Source organism: Helobdella robusta (genome assembly GCF_000326865.2).
Source record: "Helobdella robusta unplaced genomic scaffold HELROscaffold_7, whole genome shotgun sequence".
NCBI lineage: Eukaryota > Metazoa > Annelida > Clitellata > Rhynchobdellida > Glossiphoniidae > Helobdella > Helobdella robusta.
The window spans coordinates 2,040,390-2,064,390 of NW_008705398.1; the positions used below are offsets into that span (position 1 = coordinate 2,040,390).

The window sequence follows — 24,001 nt, forward strand, 5'->3', positions numbered from 1 at the left end:
CGCTCTACTATGGTCTTCCTGACTCTATACTCTATCCTTTAAGTAAAGCTTTTAACTCTGCTGCTCGTGCCCCTTTCTTTTCTCATATATCTCCATATCTTGCTCTCTTGCACTGGCTACCTATAAAATAAAGAATAATTTTTAAAATTTGCACGTTCATGTATAAGTCTCAATCTAAATTATTTCCTAAGTATTTATCAGGTATATTAATTGAACCGAAACGCCCCGGTTTACGATCGTCTTCTTCTTCTCGCTTTTTCTTAACTCGTGTTAAACACTCTTTTGCCAAATCTGCTTTTGCTTTTTCTGGTCCTTTTCTTTGGAACTCTCTACCTACTTCTCTGACTACTTATCCATCACTTGCGAAGTTCAGAGCGGATCTCAAGACCCATCTGTTTTCAAAATTCATGGAGGAGCGCTGTTGAACATCACGGAAATAGCGCTTTATAAGCTAATTGATCGATTGATTGATAAAATAGTCAGGTATGACAAGATCAAACAATGCTTACATATCAGATGCAGCCATTGGGACATGTTAAAAATTATCCCTTAATGGGTTGACCCTGCTCCAGCGACCAGAACAGAGTACTGAGGTGGATTTCACTCGTGCTATTTTTTTAATTTTTATAACCCCAGAACTACTTACATGTATACTAACTCTCACGGCTTTGGACAGTATTCGAACCATGCCATCGTGTAATGACGGCACCTTTACTTGACTTAACGACGGAACACGACACGCGCCAATTTCACGGTAAATAAAACAGAAGAAACACAAAAAAAAATTATTTTTAGAACAAACTTTTTTGCTAATAATAATAATAATGATAATAATAATAAAAACAGGAGAAATCTAAATGACACTTATTGAATAAACGTTTAAATAACAGTAGAAATTAATTATCGACAAATTTAATCTTGTTGAAAAGTTTGTCTTTGATAACTTGTGTCATCAGACCGTGTATGGATTCAATGGTGTTCTTACAACTGCATGGAGAATATTTCAATGAAAAGTTATCATTTGTCTGACTGCAAACAACCAAAAACACCATAAATTATTTACCAATTTTGAAAAGTTACACTCAGTTGTTGACGAAAATTTATTAAAGATCACTCTGACATCCAAACCACCTACCTATCCTTAGTGGCTTTGGTCAACTTATCTTCTGCGCGATCTGCTGCGACCTGCTCAGGTCCCCCAACAAACGGACCCCTGCCAAGAAATGACTCCGACTGCTCCAGTTTGTCCGTCAAATCATAAATCTGACCTGTCGTGTAATCTGCATTCTGTGCATAAGGAGGTGAATAAGTGAAGATGTAAACGAATGAAAGTTACAACAGATAATAAAACCTATGAAGATAATAATTAGACACTGGCCAGCACTGATATTTTTAACAAAAATTAAAAAATAACTAAAAGACATTTAGAAAAAGATGTAGTATGCATGGAAAAATTAAATATTTTTAAAAAGTACGCACAGTGAGGAGGTTGCAGGAACTCAGCGTATTGACCCAGTACTTGTCCCAAAGCATCTCCAACAAACGCCTGTCCAGAGAGGATTTGAAGTAGGATACATCGAGAGGGTAGTACCTAAGATGGGCAGAGAATCCAAATGCGAATATCAAATTGTTATCAGTCCATCTAAACAAACGCCACAGATAATATATCAACAATTATGACATTAATTATCAAAAACCCAAAAAAATTAAGTAAATATCACATATAACAGGCAGGCATCTTGAAACTTCCATACACCTTACATCAACATCAAACATAACGTTAATAACAACCTAACCATGTCGAGCGGAAAACGCTTTCCACTACAATTAAATAATAATGGTAATTAATTAACTAATGCAATAGGTAGGTGACCAACTGTTTGCAGTGCACACCAAAGTCTTCAATCTTGTTGAGAGGAATTGACTGATACTCGGATGGGCCATCATCAGGTGGCTTGTAGCCCTGTTGATATTTTTCAATCATACAAAATGTTGTGAACATTCATTTTATAGAATTTTGTTCATTAGAAGCAATTTCCTTATAAATTTTCTATTAAAACTAATCATTAATTATCAAAAAATTGGTTACAAAGTAAAAAAAAAACTGCTGTCAGTAATTAATTGAAGAAATCATTCAGTACAACACTGCAATCATTGTCAGTAACGTAATGCTAATTACAGTTAATAAAGACTTAAAAATTAAATCATTACGGTGATAATTACAAATTAAACAATAATTAGTATTAGAAGACATTAAATAAGTTGACGATGAACCAAACCTTTGGATACGTCCTGAAGGCTCCCAGGTTCACCTTGCCAGCTGAAATTGTTCTTATTGGGTCAATCTGTACAATTAAGTCACCATCATTTTTAGAATTCATTTTCACCATTATCATCATCATCATCATTATCATCATCATTTATCATCACTAACCCTTCTCCAACAAAGTGACCATCATTTCACCTACCCTATATAATAACATCTTCACCATCACTATAATAAACATCAACCTCTGGAGTTTTAGTCATCGTCATCTTCAACGACATCGTTTTTATCATTAGCATCCTCTCGTTTCCATAACTCGTCTTCATATCATCAGCAGAGTCACTCACTAACATTCATTCAAGAATTAAGTAATCATTCCTGTCACTACCATCTAATTTCACTGCACGCACAGAGGAACAAGCAACTAACAACGATAGCAACAAAAGGTTCTTGAAACTGTTGGTTCAGCATCTGAGTGCTTACATCAATGCCGGAAAGCCAGCACCCATAACCTGGATGGCTGTGGTACCAGCCTATGGCATTCTCTAACCTGCCTACCTGTGTATGTGTGTGTTACGTGTGTTTGTACATGTGTATGTTATATATGTGTGTGAGATTAAGTAAAAAATGAGATCTGTTTAGCAAACTTATTATTTTATAAATATTAGACAAAATATATTTGAAAAAATGAAATATATTGAAAGCTTATAATTCACATTATTTGTTATTAGTATTAACGACAGTTTATTATTGTACTATTATTTAGAAATTTATTGTTAATGTTCCATATGAATAAAAATTCATTTTTCATTTTCAGTTTTGAACTTTTAAAATAGAATTTATAGCTACCGTTTGCACGTTCTTTTTTTAAAAAAATAATTTTTTTGAAAAACAAGATTGAAAAAAATATTCCTTATATTATTACAAGAACACATTCTTAATTAATTATAAATTAATAGCAATATTATCAATGACAAGAAAAGAAAATGATAATGAAAATAAAAAAATGGCAAAAAATAAATACAAAGAAAAATAAATGAATGAAATCTTGTAGCCTACTTGTTTGGCAGCATCAATGTAGGCAGCCATGTATTCGTAGGCCTGTGCCTGTGCATTAACTCGAGTTTCTGTGCCCTCTACGGGCAGTGCAAAACTGTCCATGACGATCATGTTATTGATGTCCACCTTGCCCAACAACAGCCCCATCACCTCGAGGTTGCCCCCGGATCTAGCGTGCATCACCATCTTGAGGAGGGCAAGGGCCGATATTTTTATAGAATTGAAGTAGTGAGGACTGCATTGTGTATTGAAATAGAATAAACTTAGAATAAACTATTTATTTATTTTAAAATATTAATAAAGGAGATAACTTTTTTCTTATTCAGATGAGTTTATTTTGGTAAAATATTTTTTACTAAAATCTTATTAATTTTTCTGTGCAATAAATAAATTTAATTTAATATTATATTTGAATTTGAAAAATTCAAAAGATATTAAATGAAAAATAAAAATTAAAAAAACAAAAAACACTTGAAATTTTTTTAATTATTAAAGTGAACAAAGCTTCAGATTAGCATTAGACATAGAGGAACTAACTCTTTCTCCCATGGTTTGGCGGCCAGAATATCCTTCTGCTGTTTTTCGTCATAATGATAAATTTCGTCAGCGCCACTTAAGGCCTCAATCTTGTTGGACAGCTCCCAGGTCATGTATGCCACCATTTTCGAATCCATAGCTTCTTAATAATTACTTTAATTACAAAAATGTAATAACAAATAATAAAAATGACGAAACGTTAAATTTTTAGCGACACAAATAAGTAATCAAATGCGTAAAACTAAATTACCTAAAAAACAAAATTAATTCTAATTAAAATGAACTTTAACGGCTGGTAAGCTAGCCAAGCAGCACACACAAAAATTGAGATGCGCTCTTTATTTTCGCGATTAAATTGCGTTGTTCATATTTCGAGGTTTTTTCTGCTCATGTTTTCATGCGCGTTTGCGACATTTGTGGAATAATGACGAAGAATATCATGACGATGAGAAAAACCACCGCGGCTGTAATTGCCAGGTAACAAGCCGGACACATAACTACCGCAAATTATTATTGCAGTTCTAGGCTGTTATAATTTGAACACGATGACGTCAATCAAGCAAAGAATAATAAATTATATTAAATGGTCTCGGAGTGAAAACTACAAAACTAATACAGTTAATTCATTAAAATAATTTAACAAAAAAGTTGAAATTAAAAAACTGAGTTGCATATAACTTGAATAATTTATCATTAGTTGAACAAAAAAAAGCAAAGTGAACTTGCAAATGCCTTCGGTATAAAAATGATCATGAGGATAAGACAAGTGACCACAACCAAAGAGCTGACGATGAGAATGATAGCTTGACACAAGGTGCAACAAATTATTTTAGAACAATCACACATGTTCTCTACGGCGAAGTTTTTTTAATTATTATTTGCGAATTCTCTCCCAATTAAATTTGAAAACATGTTTATTTTTTGTCGTTTAATTTGTGAATATTTAAATTTTAATCTCGTGCTATATAAAAACACTTGGGCTTATTTTGCAAGATCAGAATCAAAACATTTTGGCAGATATGTATTCGTCACACAAAGAACTATAGAATTTAATAAAAATATAAATTACGTTTGAAAGTGTCGGCAACCAAATATGCATTAATTTATTTTTATTTACAAGATATGTACAAAATAACACGTGAATGTTCAACGTGCATGCTTTTTTTGAATTAAACTTAAGTTAAATTAGTAAAAAAATCTCTGCAATTAACAGAAATGAATTAAAAGAAGATGAACATATACGAAGTAATCTTTGTTAATGACATAACTCTCATTTGACTTTAAAGCAACTTGTCTATAAGACCAACATAGTAAATAGACCGATCGTGTGAAGTAAAAAATTTGTGAATATGGCATGAATCTTCACTATCAATATATTCGTCATCAGTACGATTAGAGATTTTTTTCTCGAGTTCATCATTCGGTGCTAGGTCCGACAGTGCATTTGGTGATGACTTGTTATCATTCAGAAACCTTTTCAAATTGATTTCCTGTATAGATAACAAATTTTGTGAACCCTCGTTACCGTAATCAAAACCAAAACAATACAGGGTGCAGTTGATGAGAACGCTAGTACGAGGTTTGTTGAAAGGCTCCTTAATTCTCAGTACGGATGTCCACTGATCAGTTGTGCAATCAAACATCTCTCCGTCCTGTTTATATATTTCATCAAATTTTCTAGTGAATCAAATTGAAAATATTTTAATGGGAACAATAGTCTAACAAATTTTTGTGAAATTGAAATATAACACGTATAACGATCTCACGTGCATGAGGTAACAATCAACATTAAAAAACCTGAGACCAACAACAAATAATTTTAACTGCATATATACGACTTCTTGCTACCAGCCGCATGCACAAAACGAAACAACGGACTAACCATGACATATTCACTGACTATAACGCCGTCTACGTTCTTATAAAATCTCCCTCCCACGACGAAAATTTTATTTCCTACCGACGTCATGACGTGATCATGACGTGCAGTCAACATTGGAGCCTTTTCGGACCATTGGTTAAGTGCGGGGTTGTACATATACACCAGGTTGACTAAAGTATCAGGTACTTTCCACCCCCCACTGACATAGAGCATTCCGTTGCATGCAGTGCCTGCAAATGAAAATTATTTAGAACTGTTTATCACTGAGAAGAAATGTTGTTTCAATACAAAAGTACCAAACCTGAAAGCATGATGACAGCAATAGGCAGAGGTGCCATTATGTACCATCTGTCTTCATCTGGAATGTACCTCTCTACTTTTCGAGTTATCACGCCTTTAAAAGTCTCACCAGCAACTGCATACAAATGTCCTCCCATCTCACCAAAATAGAAACCATGTCTTGCTACTTGCATATCAGACAACTGGATATTGTTTGATGTGTGAAAACCATTGTTATAAATGGTTTAATTTTTATTAATAAGAATTGTAATCATCAAGGTTAAATTTTAATAAATGAATGAAAACTTTTGCAACGCATTCAAGTGAATTGAAATTTTATAATGTAATTGTAGGTGTGCTTAAATTTGTTAAACTGATTCAAAAGCCTGATTTTTATTTATAACATTTGAACAAGTTTGCAAACATTTTGAACATTTCGAATGAATCAGACTAACCCGTGACCACTTGCAAAAGGTAGGATTATACACTGAAACTTCTTTGGTTAAAGGACAATAACCTCCTGCGAAATATATTCCATTATCAAAAGTGCAAACGCTGTAACCCCATTTGCGAAAATTTTGCAGCTGAATATTTGTTGTTTTGAAATGGACGACGGGAGATTCAGTGGCTTCCTTGTTTACAGTTTTGAAAAAGTCGTAAACAGGCAGCGATGAAAAGTAAGGTTGTTGTATGTTATCCTGTGAAATAATTAACAAAATTATTAATTAAATTTAACAAAGCCTATCAAACTTATGCTCAGAATAAATTAGTTAACATATTACAATATGATATAATCATAATCATAATCGTCAAGTCTCTATGTATGTAAGTGAAAGTTTTGTCTCTATCACGTGCCTGAAAAATTTGTCTGATCAAAAATATTCAAAACCATATCAAAAGTGATGCGTAATAGTTGCATGACGAAATGAACAATCCGAGGATTGTTTTGTCACAACTCCACATCACGAACTGTCTTAACTCTTAAGTGATGTTTCTGTTTGAAATCATGGATTTCTATCGCTGGCATGAAAAGACATAACCAAACAATTAATATGATAATTTAAAAAATTTACCGGAACATTGCTTACTCCAGTTTGATTGGGAGAAATTGTAGTATGATAATATTTGTTATTAATAAAAAATTAGAAAAAATTCGAAAAATGACATACTTTGAAATCAGGCTTTCCGAAAGCAACTATCGTGCCAATAGTACGAAACCCATGGATTTCAGTTTGAAGGTTTATTTGTAAATCATTAAGTATGTCGTTAGCCTTCTTTTTTTTGTCCACCGCCATCAAATTGTACTTTATCTTACTGAATAGTGGTTCTGCATACTGTTTTCTCAATTCGTCAACTAAAGTCCACCTTAGAATCATATCAAAAACATCGAATTCGCGTTCAACATTAACTAATTCCGATTCAACCAAGCGAATCATATCTTCTGGCGACAATGATAGTATTTCGGATCTCGAAATAATACACTTCAAATTGTCAAAAATGAATTCAAAAACTCTTTCGATTGCTCCAAACAGGGCGAACTTGTTTGCGAACTGCAAAATGTTTGCGTAAGTTGATTCATTCAAATGTTGACTGAATAAAAAAAGATATTTATCTGTCATGCTCCGAATTTGGAGATAGAATGAGCCCTCTAAACCTTTTTCCACACAACACAAGTCCCTGGCATAAAAAAAATCTTCATTAAGTTGTATATTCGATAAAAAATTGTTGACTTCATGTAGACTTGCATCGGAAAGACACTCTAACGTAAGTTCTTTAGAGTGTGCATCTCTCATTCCACTGTTCGCCAAGGCTCTAAAATAATCACTGGTCTGAAGTAATAAATCTTTATCAACTTCGAAGCGACCGCCTTCATTTGAAATTAAAACTATTTTTGATGATTCATCGACGTCATCTTCTTTCTCCATTTTAAGCTTTTTGTTCATTTCAACACTCTCCCCGTCATCAGCGGCACCATCCGTCTCCACCGACTCTATTTTGCGCTTTTTGCTCATTTCACCATCCATCTCTTCCGTTTTTTATATTTTTATCAAATTTATATCCTTCATTAATCTGGCAGGTTAGTTGGAATCCTTATATAGACATTCCCAAAGATTGTAAATCTTTTTTTAGCTTTCCCAAAGACACATTTAACAACAAGATTTTCTTTACAAGATTTTCTTTTAAATTTATTTACAATGCCTTATTTATTTTACGATGTTTAAAATGTTAAATTACTTGAACATCTTTGCACTATAAACATAAATATTATAAAATTTGCAAATAGAAGAAATCAGTCATTTGTAACACTAAGCAGCCGATGAAACGATGCACAAATTGGAGTCGTAATTATTCAGATCTTTACTTTTGAATAGTAAAGATTAAAAAGCGTTTAACCATATATGCGTTGTGCAAAATGATAGACTGTAGTGTTTTATTTGACAAATATAGTATATTTATAAATTATGATAGTACATTAACGTTCACTTGAATCTACATGGTCAAAAAGGCATCGGTAACCTATTTCATTTTTTATTTTCAAAGTTTATTCATAATCAACAACATATCAAATAAATGAATAAAAGTTATGAGGTTGAATATGCGGAGACCGAATAAGACTGAATGTCTTGTGGTGGCCACCGCACATAGATAAACGAATAGTTAATGAAACGATATAAGAAAAATAATTGAGGCAATTTGATAATTGAAGATAAATAAATAAATGTTCAAGTTATGCATATATAAACATATAATCATATAAATGTTTGTTCAGTACATGTATAAACATATTAATGTTTAACCATTCATAAATACTATTCATCCGCTTCATATGTTTCCACATATTCATTATATAGCAATAGGTTGTGGAGTCCAGTTCCAGTGTCAATAAAAAAGCACGGAATTTTGATTTGAAATGCTGTAGGTTTATAATGGCTCTTAAATGGGGAGGTACAAGTTCTGTCCAAATTTTAGGACCAACTTTTTTTATTCTTGTCTGGATTAATTTAAGGCGGTTTTGTAGATTTAGAAGAGAGGGGTGTGTCTAGTGGTTGTAGATCGGATGGGGTTGCTTAATGTGCAGAAGTTGATGAAGTGACGTGGAGAAAATTGTTGATAAATTTAAAAACGAATAAAAAGGAGCAGTAAAGGTAGATGAAGTTAAGCGGTAAATTTTTTTTTGCTAGGAAGAAAGGTTTAGTATGAGAAGAGGGTATGAGGTTAAAAATTAAACGCATTGATTTTTTTGTGGGAGAGTATTAAATTATTCAGATGGTTTTTTGAACTATTTTCCCATAATGTGATGTAGTAGGGTATGCATGCTATTATATATATATATATATATATATTATATACATATATATATATATTATATATATATATATATATGTTCTATAAATTCTACCGAATGTTTGGCGTTAATATGTTTGTAGTTCGTTTTTTCGATTTTTCTCACTAAAGTTTTTTGGTGAACGTTTAGTTTATTAAAATTCAAAATAAACTTATTTTTCGAATTCATGCTACAAATAAGTCCATATTTCGATTCCGAATGAATCATCATCAGTGCTCCTTGTTGTATATATAGGGAAATATTGACTTTGTCAAGATTAACCTTGACGTTGTAAAAATTAACTTTGGTGTTGTAAAATTGAACTTTGATGCGAATTAGGTGTCAGGTTTCTTAATTGGCTGGGCATCTTCTTTGGTCTCCTTTTCTTCATCGATAGCATCATATTCTTCTTTGTCACTATTTACGATGCAAGTTTTTATTACTTCTTTGTTTTCGTTGTTGGTTAAGCGCCGGGTTGGAAGTGAGGTTGTCATTTTTTGTTGTATATATATATGTATATATATATTATTACGGATATATATTATAACTCAAAAGCGCTACTGAATCATAGACAAATAAGACAGACGTTCATTGTGCAAGTAAATAAGTTTTAAGTTGACTTCGAAATTGTAAATATGATAGCTTAGGGTCACGTAAGTAAGGAGGTAAACCATTCCAAACGACCGGGCCAAGAACCGCAAAGTTGCGGGAACCCGTCGCTAACTTTGTAGTCGGGATAAAAAATAAATTGAGCTCGGTTGATCGAAGGAATCTTTGGAAAAATGAGATATATTGAACATAAATACACCATTCATTCATTTCTTTATTCATTCAATCATTTTTTGGTTCTCATTATTTTCATTCATGTATATTTATAAATATATCTTATAATTGTTAAGAAATATCACTGCGTTTTCAGCTATGATAACTTTCAGGTTTAAATTTTAATATTTCGTATCGTGTCGTATCGTATCCTTTACTGATTTGTTGATATAGAAAACAAAGTTTTTAAACTAATTTTTTATTCATTTTTATCTTATACATAAAAAGTATTTTTTCCGTAACTCTACTATTTTCAATGTAGTATGTTATTACTATTGGTTGTATCTTGTATACATATGTCTGCGCGTTCCAATTTTATTGTTTCCAAAAATTCACTTTGCATTGATCCATTTTTTCTCTTTATTAGCAGTTTTACGTCGGTAGTCAGGAATCCATGTAAAGAGGAGTAACTGTACTCTACTAGTTCAACGGGTCGGTTATAACAATATGAAATTATAGTTTATATCATTTCTATTATTATCATCATCACCACATAATCACAACAACTTGGTGACATAAAGTTAGTAGCCTTGAATGCACGAATAACGTTGAGAAATGATCGAAATGTCGGGAATCTTTACGACATCGAGAAATTTTCTAAAAATAATTATCTATCATTGACTGAGATTTGGCCCAAAAAATTTAATTACCTAAAGGCCAAATTAAATATTAAGATGCCGGAATTCTATATATTAATTAGAAAGAGCTGTAGTTTAATAAAATAATCGTACGCGAGTTTAGATATTGGCTAGCTTCATGGTACGGCTATACGCATATATGGTTAACACTAGCTTATAACGAATATACGGGTGCAACATGATGAAATGAGGAAGATAGGAGAGTGATTGTTGAAAGAGCAGTTTCTAACGCTTTTCAATCCACGCATCTGTCACCAGTCAATGTCTTCCCATGTTTGAAATGTCGTAAAATTTTTTCTAAATTTAAAAATTTAATTGTTTTCTCTGCTGAAAATTTTGTGTGTGTTTACTTTCATTTTTTAATATATTGGTTATTCCACGATTTTACGCCATTTTATTCTGTTATATATATATATATATATATATATATATATGTTGGTCATAATTTTTACAATATTCTATAAATTCTACCGAATGTTTGGCGTTAATATGTTTGTAGTTCGTTTTTTCGATTTTTCTCACTAAAGTTTTTTGGTGAACGTTTAGTTTATTAAAATTCAAAATAAACTTATTTTTCGAATTCATGCTGCAAATAAGGCCATATTTCGATCCCGAATGAATCATCGTCAGTGCTCCTTGTTGTATATATAGGGAAATATTGACTTTGTCAAGATTAACTTTGACCTTGTAAAAATTAACTTTGGTGTTGTAAAATTGAACTTTGATGCGAATTAGGTGTCAGGTTTCTTAATTGGCTGATTACGAACTACAAACATATTAACGCCAAACATTCGGTAGAATTTGTAGATGATATATATATATATATATATATATATATATATATATATATATATATATATATATATAAGTTTATCTGAAATATGTATACATGCATGCATCACTGCATCACTTATTTTTTCTGTGATCACCATCCTCAACCTCATCATCACGATAATCATTGTCCTCATCATCATCGTCTTCCTTGAAATCAGCATCATCTTCATCTTCCTTATCACAATTTTCATCATCGTTATCGTCATCAGCGTAATTGTGATAACAGGGGTTAATCTAGATAACGTTGACTGTGAGCCATAATTTTGAAAATTTTGAAATTTGAGAAGGGGGCCAAAGACTGCCAAAATATTTGCCGGTCCTCTCAAGTTATGATGACGATTATGATAATGATAGTGATGATGATAATGTTGTTGTTGTTGATGATGATGACGATAACAACACTCATGATGATTTATATTTCATTGTGTGGTGTCTTATTGTAATGCATACAAAGCGCTGCTTCCATTTCATCAATGAGTATTTACGAACCGGTTTTGTTTCCTTATTAGTTCCGTTTTATTTATTAGTTCATTCATTCATTCATTCATTCATTCATTCATTCATTCATTCATTCATTCATTCATTCATTCATTCATTCATTCATTCATTCATTCATTCATTCATTCATTCATTCATTCATTCATTCATTCATTCATTCATTCATTCATTCATTCATTCATTCATTCATTCATTCATTCATTCATTCATTCATTCATTCATTCATTCATTCATTCATTCATTTATTCATTCATTCATTCATTTATTCATGCAATCGATCTCCTCTGAATTGATTGTAGTCTCCAGAACAAAGACGAAGCTGGGTGATAGATGTATGCAGGTTGCTTTGCCAAAAATTTGGAACGATCTTGCGCTGTGTTCAAGACAAATTGTTCCAGTAAAAAAATTTAAACAAAAATTGAAGACGCACTAGTTCAATAAAGCATCTAATTCATAACCTTTGTGGAATATTTAAGAACGAATAATAAACATAATAATAATTATTAATTAATTCATTAGTTAGTTTATCCAATCAAACATTTTTTGGTCCTCTCATTTTTCATTTATTCATACATTCAGTTTGTTGTTTCATTTCATTATCAAACCACAATTTAATTTGCTGATTTATTTAAATTATTCCTAATTTTTTAACAATGAAATAAATTCAATAATAATCCAATTGTACTAAAAAACGATGGAAACCGTATTATAAAAGAATGTGTTTGTGTGTGCGCCTGTCCGTGATCCGTGTGTGCCTACTATGTTGCCTCTGCAGATCCTTTTAAAAAAGTGTTGAGTGGGAGTGTTTCCCAAGTTTCACATCTCGTTGAATTGAAATTATACTTTATTTCTGGTGTTTCCAATTCTTTTTCATATAAATTATTGCTAGCGCTGTATAAGCAAGATTCAAAAACGAAACGATTTGTACGATACAATTACTTCCTTATCATCATTGCTATACTTTTCATCATCGTCATAGTTTTCAATATCACTAATTTCATTTTTTTTCAGCTATCAATCATCGCTATCGTAATCGTCACCATCATAAATTATAATCTCCACAATCATCTTCCTCATCACTATTCCCACCATCATCGTCGTCGTCGTCACCATCACCAGATGGTATGGGAAACAAACACATTGTTTGAAGCAGCCAGTCAGCTGCACCTTAATAGGATTACAAAACAACAAAAACATTAAAAGCCATTTGATTCACATTTTAAGATGATTAGAAACTGTTAAAAAATCATAAATATTACTGATAACATCATCGTTATGATTATATACTTCTTCATTTTATCGTCATCTTTAAATCATTGCAAACCGTCATCTATGGTTCTGCGTTGCATTGGCCGGGATCGACCGAAGAGAGATCCTCGTTTGTCACACGCAATGTGTGTGATTGTAATGTTATCAACCAATCATATTCAATAATCTTAGTGACGTCTCAATGTTGATCACCCGCCATGCACTCCACTAATTTGAAAACTAACTTAAGGTTTTAATCGCAATATTGATGACGAACTAATAAAGATTCATGAGTCAGAGCTTTTCGCTACTCTGATTTTTATGTGTGTATTTATTATTTATTTATTCTGGCCTACGTGCAATGGCGCAATCGTCACTGGACACTTAACAAATTCAGAGCCATAGTAATGCACCAACATCGTGTCCGTGTCGTAAGAAAATATCGGATGCATCAAGACTGGACAGACGCACTGATTTTAAGCGTTGCAGTGGAAAGTCAAGATTCCGACACACCGCTACATAACGATGCTTCAATAAATTTCAGGGCATCTGTACTGATGAAATCTTGTTGCGTCGACATCGTTCTCTACCACAATTATATATATATATAAACTGTTAAATTTCTTGTAACGTAGATCGTTCAATTAATTGATATTAATATAATATTGAAAGACATTAAAAGAAGAAAATAAACTTAAAAACGTTTTTGACTCGTTGATTATCAACCGGAACAACAGAAAGTGATTTACATACAAAGCAAAAGAACATTTAGCCAAAAAAATAGATATATATCATGTTTTAAAAACAAAATATAAAGCATAACACCTTCAGATTTTTTAGTCTTGGTCCTACCATTGGTTTTGTCAGAGCATAAGCAACTTGAAGTTCTGTCACAACTCGCTCAACTGAAACTTCTTTTTCTGCAACCTTTTCTCTGACAAAAAAAATGTCTAATGTGGATATGCTTTGTTCTTATGTGAAGTTCTGGATTGTGTGCTAAACGAATTGCTGCTTCATTGTCGACAAAAACTTCTGGCTTTTTCTTTAGATCTACGATGTCGTTCAACAATCGTTTAAGCCATATCACTTCACGAGCTGCTTCACTTGCGGCAACGATTTCTGCTTCGGTAGTTGAAATCGCAACTGAGGGTTGACGTTGGCTAAACCAACTGATCACGCTTCCTCCAAACATACAGATTACACCTGATGTCGATCTTCCACTAGATTTCCTCCATGATCTGCATCACTGTAGGCTATAAGTGTATTGTTTTGACAATACCGACATCAGCTGTGCCTTGCAAATATCTGAAAATTTGCTTGACTTGTGTTACATTGAGCTTGCTGGGTTTTTCCAAACTTCTAGATGCTACTCCAACTGCATATGCAATATCTGGTCTTGTTCCCGTCATCAAGTACATCAATGCACCAACTGCTGATCTGTAAAAAATTTCTCTTCCTCGTGTTCATTTTTGTTTTCATCGAACTCCTCAGATTTTGTAATCGGAGTTGTACAAGGTTTACACTGGCTCATCCCAAACTTTTCAAGAATCGTTCTTGTATACGATGACTGACTGACTTTAATATTTCCCTTCTCATCTTGATTTATTTCTAATCCAAGAAAATATGTTACAGGTTTAGATGCTATCTTGAACTCTGACTTTAAGTTTCTTTCAATTTTTTTTAGTTCTTCTTTATCGGTTTCTGCAACTCACATACAGTGCAAGTATGAGTTTCTTTCCTTCAGTCAAAAAACTATTCATCAGTGTACGCTGACTCATCAATTGCAAAAACACTTGATTCCATAACAACTAGTGATCTCTTAATGTCATCGCGTAGATTGTTATTTCTTGGTTTTGCTAGTTTACCAACAGAATGCCATTTTCACAATTTTTTACAATGTGACCTGGCAATCTGAGTTATCGTTTAATTCAGCTGGACCTTTTAATTTGCCATTTACTACGTCCATTGCATCAGGAATGCCGCGTAGTTTTATTATACAAACTCTTGATTTCCAGTTCAACCAATTACTTTTGCCTTCTAGATGTTTGATTTGCACATTTGTTAGTTCTATTTCTTTTTTGTCTTTCAATTTGACCTTTTTAATTAGAAGCAAAATATCGACTTTAAAAGAATTAGGAAGAACGTGTTTTCTCTTCACTTCAGTTTTCAAAGAAAATCTTCTTTTTATTTATTTATTATATTTATTTATTATATTTTATTTTTATATTTTTTTATTTATTGATATTCTAACTAAATTTTCTTCGTCAAATCAATTAATTAAGAAAAACGTTATCTGGTCACATGACCTGTTAAATTTCTTGTCACGTAAATCGTTTAATTAATTGACATAATATTGAAAGACATTAAAAGAAAAAAATAAATTTAAAAACGTTCTTGACTTGTTTATTATCAACCGGAACAGCAGAAAAGGGAAATATGAAGTTAAGAACATTTAGTCCAAAAAAAAAAAATGTATATCATAGATCATAATGTTTTAAAATAAAACATAACAGATCAAAACTGCCTTCGCACCTATTGAGTCGAGGTTTAGTTGTCTCATCTTTTTTTCTTAGATTAGTTGTATTGAGTTCATTTAGTGCCGGCATTCTTTATTGCAAAAAATTCATAAAAACAGCGTGCGTGGTGAAAGAAAAAATCTTTTGGAGTAAAAAATTTGCAAATATGGTATCCAACTTTCCTATTAATACCTTCGTCATCAGTATCATTAGTCTTGAGTTTTTCATACGTGGCTAGGTCAGACAGTGTATTTGATGAGGATTTGTTATCATTTAGATACTTTTTCAAATTGATTGTTTGAATAGACAAATGATTTTGTGAAGTATAGCTATTGTAATCAAAATGAAAACTATATAGGGAGCTGTTGATGAGAACGGTAGAAGGAGGATTGTTGAAAGGCACTTTAATACTCAATAAGAATGTCCACTGCTCAGTTGTACAATCAAACATTTCACTATCCTGTTTATTTATTTTATCTAAATTTTCAATTGTGTCGAATATAAAAATTTTTGATAAAAGCATTTTGTTAGCAAATATTTATACAATTGAAATATAATAAAGTATAATGAACTTATGTGCATAAGAAAATAGTCAATATTAATAATGGACAACAACAAATTTTACCAGCTACATTTACAAAAACATACAATAAACCAACCATAACACATCGTTAACAACAATTTAATTATTATTAATAAAAATCAGAATTACATTTCAATAGATATATATCAAAATTTGCTGGCAACACGAAGCTGTGTGCAAAGACCAATAATGAGAAAGATGCGGAAGTACTATGACAAGATATGGCAAGATTATATGGTCTGAATATTAGCAGATGTCGTTTAATACAGATAAATGTGCAGTTATACATATGGGAAGAAAAAAAAGCTTCAATTATCAATTGAACAGTTAGTTACAATCAACGCAAGAAGAAAAGACCTTGTAGTCATCGTCCATAAAAGCACAAAAGCATCAAGGCAATGTACTGTGGCTGCGGCCAAAGTAAATCAAATACTTGGATTTATTAAAAGAACAGTGGTCAGCAGGGAGAAGCCGATCAAAGTTAATCTGTGCAAAAACTCAGTTTGACCAAATCTTGACTTCTGTACTTAAATTTGGAGTCCAGATTTTTAAAAGGTAAAAACATTTTTAGGAAAATTTTATAATGGCATTGTAGGTATGATTTAATTCTTCAAATAAATTTAGTACTTATAAAAACTTTTGAACCAGTTTAGAAACATTTTTAAAATTTAGAAAAGATCAGCCAAACCCGCAACTACTTGGAAGTGATTGGCTCGTAAACTGACAAATTTTTCTTTAAGGGATAACCTCCTGCAAAATAGATTTAGTTACAAACAGTACATATCCTGTAACAATCAAAGAGAACTTTGCCCCTGAAGCTTAGTTTTGAAATTGATGACGTGAGATTTGAAGGATTCGTTGTTTACAGTTTTGAATAAGTCATAAATAGATAGTGTAAACCAGGGTTGTTCAACGTTCATCTATAAAATAAATATTTCATTATTTTATTAACTAAATTCAATAAATTTCATCATTTGTATCCATTGAATAAACTAATCAACATTTTACAATATTATGAAAAAAATACAAAATCCATTTATGTATGTGTGTTGTCTTTATTTCATTCTTAGATAAAATTAACAAAAAGAAAAATATAGGATTGTCAAGAAAAGGTTGTTGCAGTTGCGCTTATGTAAGAGAACCAGCAAACCAGAAAGAAAAGAATAGCCTTTGTTTAGATAGGATAGAGTCCAACTCCTGGCCTTCTCGTGGCAAAACTGTTTAAACTAACAGAAAAAGGGGCGTAGGCGGGTAACTAGCGCCTCAAAAACTAGTCGCTTCGGGTTGATGGGGTTCGCTACCTACCCATCTAGAAGAAGGTAAATTTTGATTTCAAACCTCCGCTGCCTTGTTGCTTTACTCTTTCAAGGGAAAGTCTAAGGGAGTAAACCCTAACAAAAAATCAAGCAAATAAAACGATATGGTTGCTTTAACCTCTACTCGGCTTGCTACCTACCCACGTTTGTCTGGAGAACAACTGGGAACAACTACAGCCAAATTATTGTCTACGTGGAGTCGTCCCAAAAAAACTTCATACCGCATCACTCGTCGCGCGGGTTAACAAGAAGCTCGCAGTCTCGGTTATCGTCAGCCGGCTGTGATAGTGGACTACGGCGAACAACCCTATTTATGACCCCTCTTTACGGTCCGGTGCTGGAGCCAACCCGCTTGATCTGCGGGACACCACCAGGATCGGCTCTTGAAACATTTACTCACTGTGCGTAATAGGTGGTGCAAGGATCCCATCCTGGTAAACGACTTGTCGCGATACGGTATATGCATAATGGGCCGGCAGGAAGTTCGATAGCATGGCACTGGTGAACTGTGTGTTGCTGATTTCAATATACTGTGGTCAGGACCAACTGAGGGTCAGACAGGGGTGTATACTTGCGCCGGACAAGTTTTTGGCCCCGATGGATTGGATCATGGAGCGTAATAAATCCTTTAAAATAAAAATTCAAAAAATTTACATAAACATTGCTTACTCCAAATTGATTGGCCAAAAATTGTAGAATGACAATATTTGTTAATAAAAAAATGATAATAAATGAAAGAATAATTGACTTATCTTGAAAGTGGGCTCTCCAAAAGCAATTATCGTGCCAATTGTACAAAAACCATAGCATTCTGTCTGAACTTTTAGTTTTAAATCAATAAGTAGGTCACTGGCCTTCCTTTTTTCGTCTACTGCCATCAAATTGTACCTCACCTTACTGAACAGTAGTTCTGCGTATTGCCTTCTTGATTCGTCAGCTGAAGTCCATCTTACAACCAAATCAAAAATATCAAATTCACGGTCAACATTTACAACATCCGATTCAACCAAGCGTATCATTTCATCTGGTGACAGTGATAGTATTTCGGATTTTGAAACAATACACCTAAAATTGTCAAAAATGAACGCAAAAACTTTTTCGATTGTTCCAAACATGGCGAACTTCTTTGCGAAATGCAAAATGCGTTCGTAAGTTGATTCATTCAATTGTCCAGATAAATAATTGAGATATTTATCTGTCATGCTTCGAATTTGGAGGTAGAATGAGCCCTCCAAACCTTTTTCCACACAGCACAAGTCCCTGGCACCAAAATGATCCTCGTTGCTTTGTAAATTCAACAAAAAGTTGTTTACTTCACGTAGACTTGCATCGGAAAGACACTCCAACGTAAGTTCTTTAAAGTTTGCATCTCTCATTCCACTGATTGTCAGGGCTTGAAAATAATCACTGAACTGTAGTAATAAATCTTTAGCAACTTCGTAGCGACTGCCTTCACTGGAAATTAAAGCGATTTTTGCTGGTTCATCGACGGCATCATCGGTTTCCATTTCAAATTGTTGATTCGTTTCAACACTCTTCTCTTCCATCTTCAATATTTCAAAAAAATTTTATTCCACAATGATTCAATGATAGTTATATCTTTACCCTCCTGCACGTGTTCTTAAAATTAAAAATAAAACAGGGATGTGATGTCACCCATGTCAAACATACAAGCATTCTAGAAGATTGTAAATATTTATCTTTGGTTTGGCTCACCAAAGATACATTTAAAAACAAAATTTTAAATTTATTTACAATGCTTTATTTATTTTACAATGATTAAAAATGCTTAAACACCTGAACCTGTACTATGATCTTTGAAATGAAAAGGTTATGATGTGACCATTATAAAGTGGTTTATTACTTATTTATAAAAACAAACCCATCAACCAATCATTCATTTGTTCATTCATTCATTCCTCTATTTATCCATCCATTTATTCAATTATTTATTCATTTTACAATGGCTTTATATAATAATTTTTACATAAAATGTTTATGTTATAACTTATTTATAAAAACAAACTCCTCAACCAATCATTCATTTGTTCATTTATCTATACATACATTATTTATATATTCATTTTTACTATGGTTTTATATAACAATTTTTTTACATATTTTTAAAATTTTCGCAGTGTCTTGTTTATTGTTTGTCATTTATTCATTCTGTAAAATTGACACCATGTAAGGACGCTCAGTGGAAATGGGGACTTATTCGACCAATAAGCAATAAAACCTGTTTATACGTAGGTCGACCTCAGTGCCCACACTAATGTAATAATACCAAAGTCAGTCAACAAGCTTTGTGCATATATTTTTGCCAATTTAATTTACATAACTTCTTCACTTTTACGTTAGTTTGTTTGCTAATCTGTTCATCACAAAATCATCATTTCCATCAGCATTTTCATCGTCATTCCATCGCTTATCTCCACCATCCGATCAAATATTTAAGTAATTATCATCATCGTCTTCGTAACCATCATTTTCATCATCACCATATTCATCGCCATCATTGTCATCATTACTGTCATCCTCATCACATCATCCTCATCACATCATCCTCATCACATCATCCTCATCACATCATCCTCATCACATCATCCTCATAATCATCATTATCTTCACACTTATTCAACTGGATGACGACGCATGCATGCATGTGTGTTCAATAAGATAAAGAATTTCTCTGTGGAGATCATCGTCATCATCGTTATCAACATCAACAATAACCAAACAAACATTGTACGTACCAACACAGAATAAATTTTGCTTAAAGCTTGAAAAATGATTGATTGATTGAATGAATTGATTTTGAAGCTCATTCAATAAAACACCGATGAATTATTCAAAACACCATCCTCCATTGGCTAACCTAGCTTTGAAAATTTCATTTTTAGCGAACGAACGCGTTGAAAACTCCCATTAAATTCAATTACTTCGACGAAATATCGCTTTTATTGTCGGGTTACTACTACAATTCCTACTACTACTGCAGTTCCTGCTGCTACTACTACTGCTACAGCAGCTTTTTATATTGCAACTATTAATACTATTATTACTACAAACAATGCGGGTATACTACTACTATTAATAATTATAATTTTTAAGAAACACAAAGATCTCCGCCTATCATATGCAATGTGTATGATGTGTGGGTTTCACGCGTATTCATATACGCAGTGTGTATTTGTCGTTGAAACCTCTGAAGCATACGCAAATGAGAAAGAGCTACCTTCAACATTAATTTAAAAATAATAATACCAAATTATGTGCTACTGCCAAAAAAAACTTCCAGTCTCGCTAATAGTATTTGAATAATGTAATGATGTAAATTATAAAGTTGATTACGAAAGCCATCACGAAATGATTTGATAGTTTTGCAGCAACAACTAATCAAAAATTGATACTTATTGGGAATGGACGGATCTCAAGCATCGAGATTTGTGGTATCCGACCCGGATCCAACGTACAAGCGGGCTCACATTAATTAAATTTATTTCAGTCAAGCTCCATCCTCAACTAAATCTCAGAAACCAAATTTTTTCAAATTTAACTAAAATTGAATTTCGATTAAAATTATAGTTTAACGACAGATATACGATTACAAAATACCGTTATGTTATTTTTAGTGTTGCTAAAAAATTTGATCTGCTACTTGTACAATAATTAATTACGCGTCTATGTAAATGAATAAATATATCTTTGAGGAGAATCTGTCCGTTTAAGAGAATCTTTCTTCTAATATTTTCAGTGTTCACCGTTATTTGCGCGGTAAGTTGTTGTTAGTTTTAGGGATGAATAATTTTTGATTTTAAATTAGAAACAACACCTAAAAACATTAACAGATTGGCGCTTCATGATTTTAACAGCGTCGATGTATCACGTGATCCGGCTGCAAACACGTGCAAAAAATAAGTAAACACATGATTCGAGAAAGTTTACAAGATTTCACATTTTAGCGTGTTGTTAAAAATATTCAACTGAAATATTTTTTCACAAAACTCCTTTTGGGAGTCAGGGATCATTTTTTACCGAATCTCTAACGTCTGATTCCAGATTCCAGGACTGTCGCATTCTTAGGCAAGAAACAAATTTTATAAAAAAAATAAAATAAATATCGATTAATAAAAATGCCCCGGCATTGCATCAATTTAATAACAAGAATTATTACTTCTGAAAAATAACAACAGTGCTAACAATAATAGCTATAACTGTGTTACTAAAATATTATTAAGAATATAAATAATAATAAATGATAATAATAAATAATAATAATAAATGATAATAATAATTATAATAAGGCCATTTGTTGTAATGATAAAAATAACAATTATTATAGTTGATCCATTACGGAGACAACAAAACAACGACCACAATGACTTGCGTTACATCACGGCGGAACCACCCATATGACAAAAGCAGCAAGCACATTTCAACACGAAACAGGTTTCACAAATAAATGATTAATTAATTAAATCAATTAATAGATGAATAAATAAATGAACGAATGAACAAATGAATGAATAAACAAACATTCATTCATACATACATACATACATTCATACTTACATACATACATACATACATACAAACAAAGGAACAATTGAATGAATAAACAAATAAACATACAAATGATAAAAAGAATTAAAAAATACCAACAGATAACAACAAACTAACAAACAATGAAAAACAAAAAAACATAAAAAGTAACAAAACAAATGCTAACTAGGTCAACTAGCAGAAAAACAACAAAAAGACCATAGATCATAATAACAAAAACAAAAACACACCCATGAACAAAGATAACGACAGTGACGAAGGGACAGAAACGATGTGAAAAATAGAAAAACGAAATTATTATGAAATGTAGCAGGAAATAGTCCCGGGAATACGGCGTAGTAACGTGTTAAGGCCATAACAGAATTATTTACTGGAGCGCAGCCATGCGTTGTGATGCGGTCGAGCAGGAAAAATCTTTTTCTATTTTTTCCATTTCGCGTGTGTGTGTGTCTGTGTGAATGTGTGTTTTTGTATGTACATGTGTTTGTCTATTTTGGGTCTATGTGTTTTTCGGGTCAATGTTAGAATGTACATATATGTGTGTATGGTGTTTGAGTGTGTATGTGTGTAAGAGCGATGTGCAAGTAATTTTTTTTCAAGTTCATGTTTGTTTTTATTGTTTGTTTGTTTTATTTATATACTTTGCACCTTTTTCATGATAATGCTTTTTATTATTTTTTTTAATTTGTTATTATTGTTATTATTATTAATACTTTTGCTTATGTTGTTATTATTACTAATATTAATATGGCTTGTTTATTTTATTATGTTGTTATAGTAGAAGAGGTAGAAGTTGTTGTAAATTTATTGCACTTCGGAGTCCGAACGTTACCGTATTTGCATGCTTTAAAGATTTATTTCTTTTTCATACTTTTCGTTGAAGAAGTTTGAATTTTTTTCAGAAATTTTCAAAACTTTATTAAAATGTAAAAATGTATTTCATTCTCTTTTTATTGAGAATATATTTATATTTTTCCATTTAAAAATATCTCTCATTTTTCAATTAATTTAATGTTATTTTTCAAGCTTTTTTCTAAGTTTGTCTACAGTTCAATTCATATTGCTCCCTTAATTTAATTCTAAATTCTATTTTAAACTTTCAAGTTTACTATCTACTCTTTGTTGTTTCGCTTGAAAATAAATGACATAAAATGTTCTTAAAAACTGTATAGATCCTGTCTGCCAAAATAAAATAGTTTCCAACGCTCCAAATTCATTCACATCACAGAATGCATACATCAATTAACCTGAAGCTTTTATATGTGAGAATAAAACAACAAAAGAATTCACGCAATGCAAAGATAATAAAATTGGAAGGTTGATAAAAGACCATCAACAACAAATTACACAAAATTAACATAATGAACGCCTAAATAAACGAAATAAACATAGTATACAAATATACATAATTAATATACATAATTAATATGCATAATTAATATACATAATTAACATAAAATAACATACGACATGTTGTTGTAGTAGTTGTTGTTGCCCCTTCCGGGGGGCCTTCAGGATTTCAATCGAGTTTGGAGCCAATCCGCCACTGCAACAGGGTTGCCCCAGAAGTCTATTGGATGAAAATCCGTGGAGATTTGGGAACAGCTAAACGAATGTTGAACACCATCTGTA

General features: G+C 32.2%; 3 protein-coding genes across 3 annotated transcripts; all 3 read right to left on the bottom strand.

Moving 5' to 3' along the window:
* Positions 1 to 773: 773 nt before the first annotated feature.
* Positions 774 to 4,559, bottom strand: HELRODRAFT_185158 (hypothetical protein). The gene is made up of 8 exons (XM_009030787.1): positions 3,863 to 4,559; positions 3,326 to 3,560; positions 2,696 to 2,824; positions 2,280 to 2,345; positions 1,878 to 1,963; positions 1,480 to 1,591; positions 1,136 to 1,287; positions 774 to 987 (listed from the first exon to the last, which is right to left on the bottom strand). The coding sequence occupies exons 1-8, from the start codon at positions 3,997 to 3,999 to the stop codon at positions 897 to 899; spliced, it is 1,008 nt and encodes a 335-aa protein (XP_009029035.1). The 5' UTR covers positions 4,000 to 4,559; the 3' UTR covers positions 774 to 896.
* Positions 4,560 to 4,775: 216 nt separating this feature from the next.
* HELRODRAFT_189594 (hypothetical protein) lies at positions 4,776 to 8,102 on the bottom strand. Its single transcript, XM_009030788.1, has 5 exons — positions 7,193 to 8,102; positions 6,479 to 6,721; positions 6,046 to 6,226; positions 5,745 to 5,974; positions 4,776 to 5,514 (listed from the first exon to the last, which is right to left on the bottom strand). The coding sequence occupies exons 1-5, from the start codon at positions 8,045 to 8,047 to the stop codon at positions 5,143 to 5,145; spliced, it is 1,881 nt and encodes a 626-aa protein (XP_009029036.1). The 5' UTR covers positions 8,048 to 8,102; the 3' UTR covers positions 4,776 to 5,142.
* A 5,624-nt stretch (positions 8,103 to 13,726) lies between these two features.
* On the bottom strand, positions 13,727 to 19,350 carry HELRODRAFT_164831 (hypothetical protein; the record flags this gene model as incomplete). Its single annotated transcript, XM_009030789.1, has 5 exons — positions 13,727 to 13,858; positions 16,083 to 16,381; positions 17,826 to 17,878; positions 18,204 to 18,309; positions 18,552 to 19,350. 5 exons carry the CDS (start codon positions 19,348 to 19,350, stop codon positions 13,727 to 13,729), a joined length of 1,389 nt encoding a protein of 462 aa, XP_009029037.1.
* Between the last annotated feature and the right edge of the window lie 4,651 nt (positions 19,351 to 24,001).

Excerpts from the sequence above, each read along its gene's own strand:
- HELRODRAFT_185158 (XM_009030787.1), bottom strand. The coding sequence starts at position 3,999 with ATGGATTCGAAAATGGTGGCATACATGACCTGGGAGCTGTCCAACAAG. Across the intron at positions 3,561-3,862 it reads GCCAAACCATGGGAGAAAGA|TCCTCACTACTTCAATTCTA; the intron begins GTTAGTTCCTCT and ends TACACAATGCAG. Across the intron at positions 2,825-3,325 it reads ACATTGATGCTGCCAAACAA|GTAGGCAGGTTAGAGAATGC; the intron begins GTAGGCTACAAG and ends ACACATACACAG.
- HELRODRAFT_189594 (XM_009030788.1), bottom strand. The coding sequence starts at position 8,047 with ATGGATGGTGAAATGAGCAAAAAGCGCAAAATAGAGTCGGTGGAGACG. Across the intron at positions 6,722-7,192 it reads TCGGAAAGCCTGATTTCAAA|GATAACATACAACAACCTTA; the intron begins GTATGTCATTTT and ends ATTATTTCACAG. Across the intron at positions 5,975-6,045 it reads TGCTGTCATCATGCTTTCAG|GCACTGCATGCAACGGAATG; the intron begins GTTTGGTACTTT and ends TTTCATTTGCAG.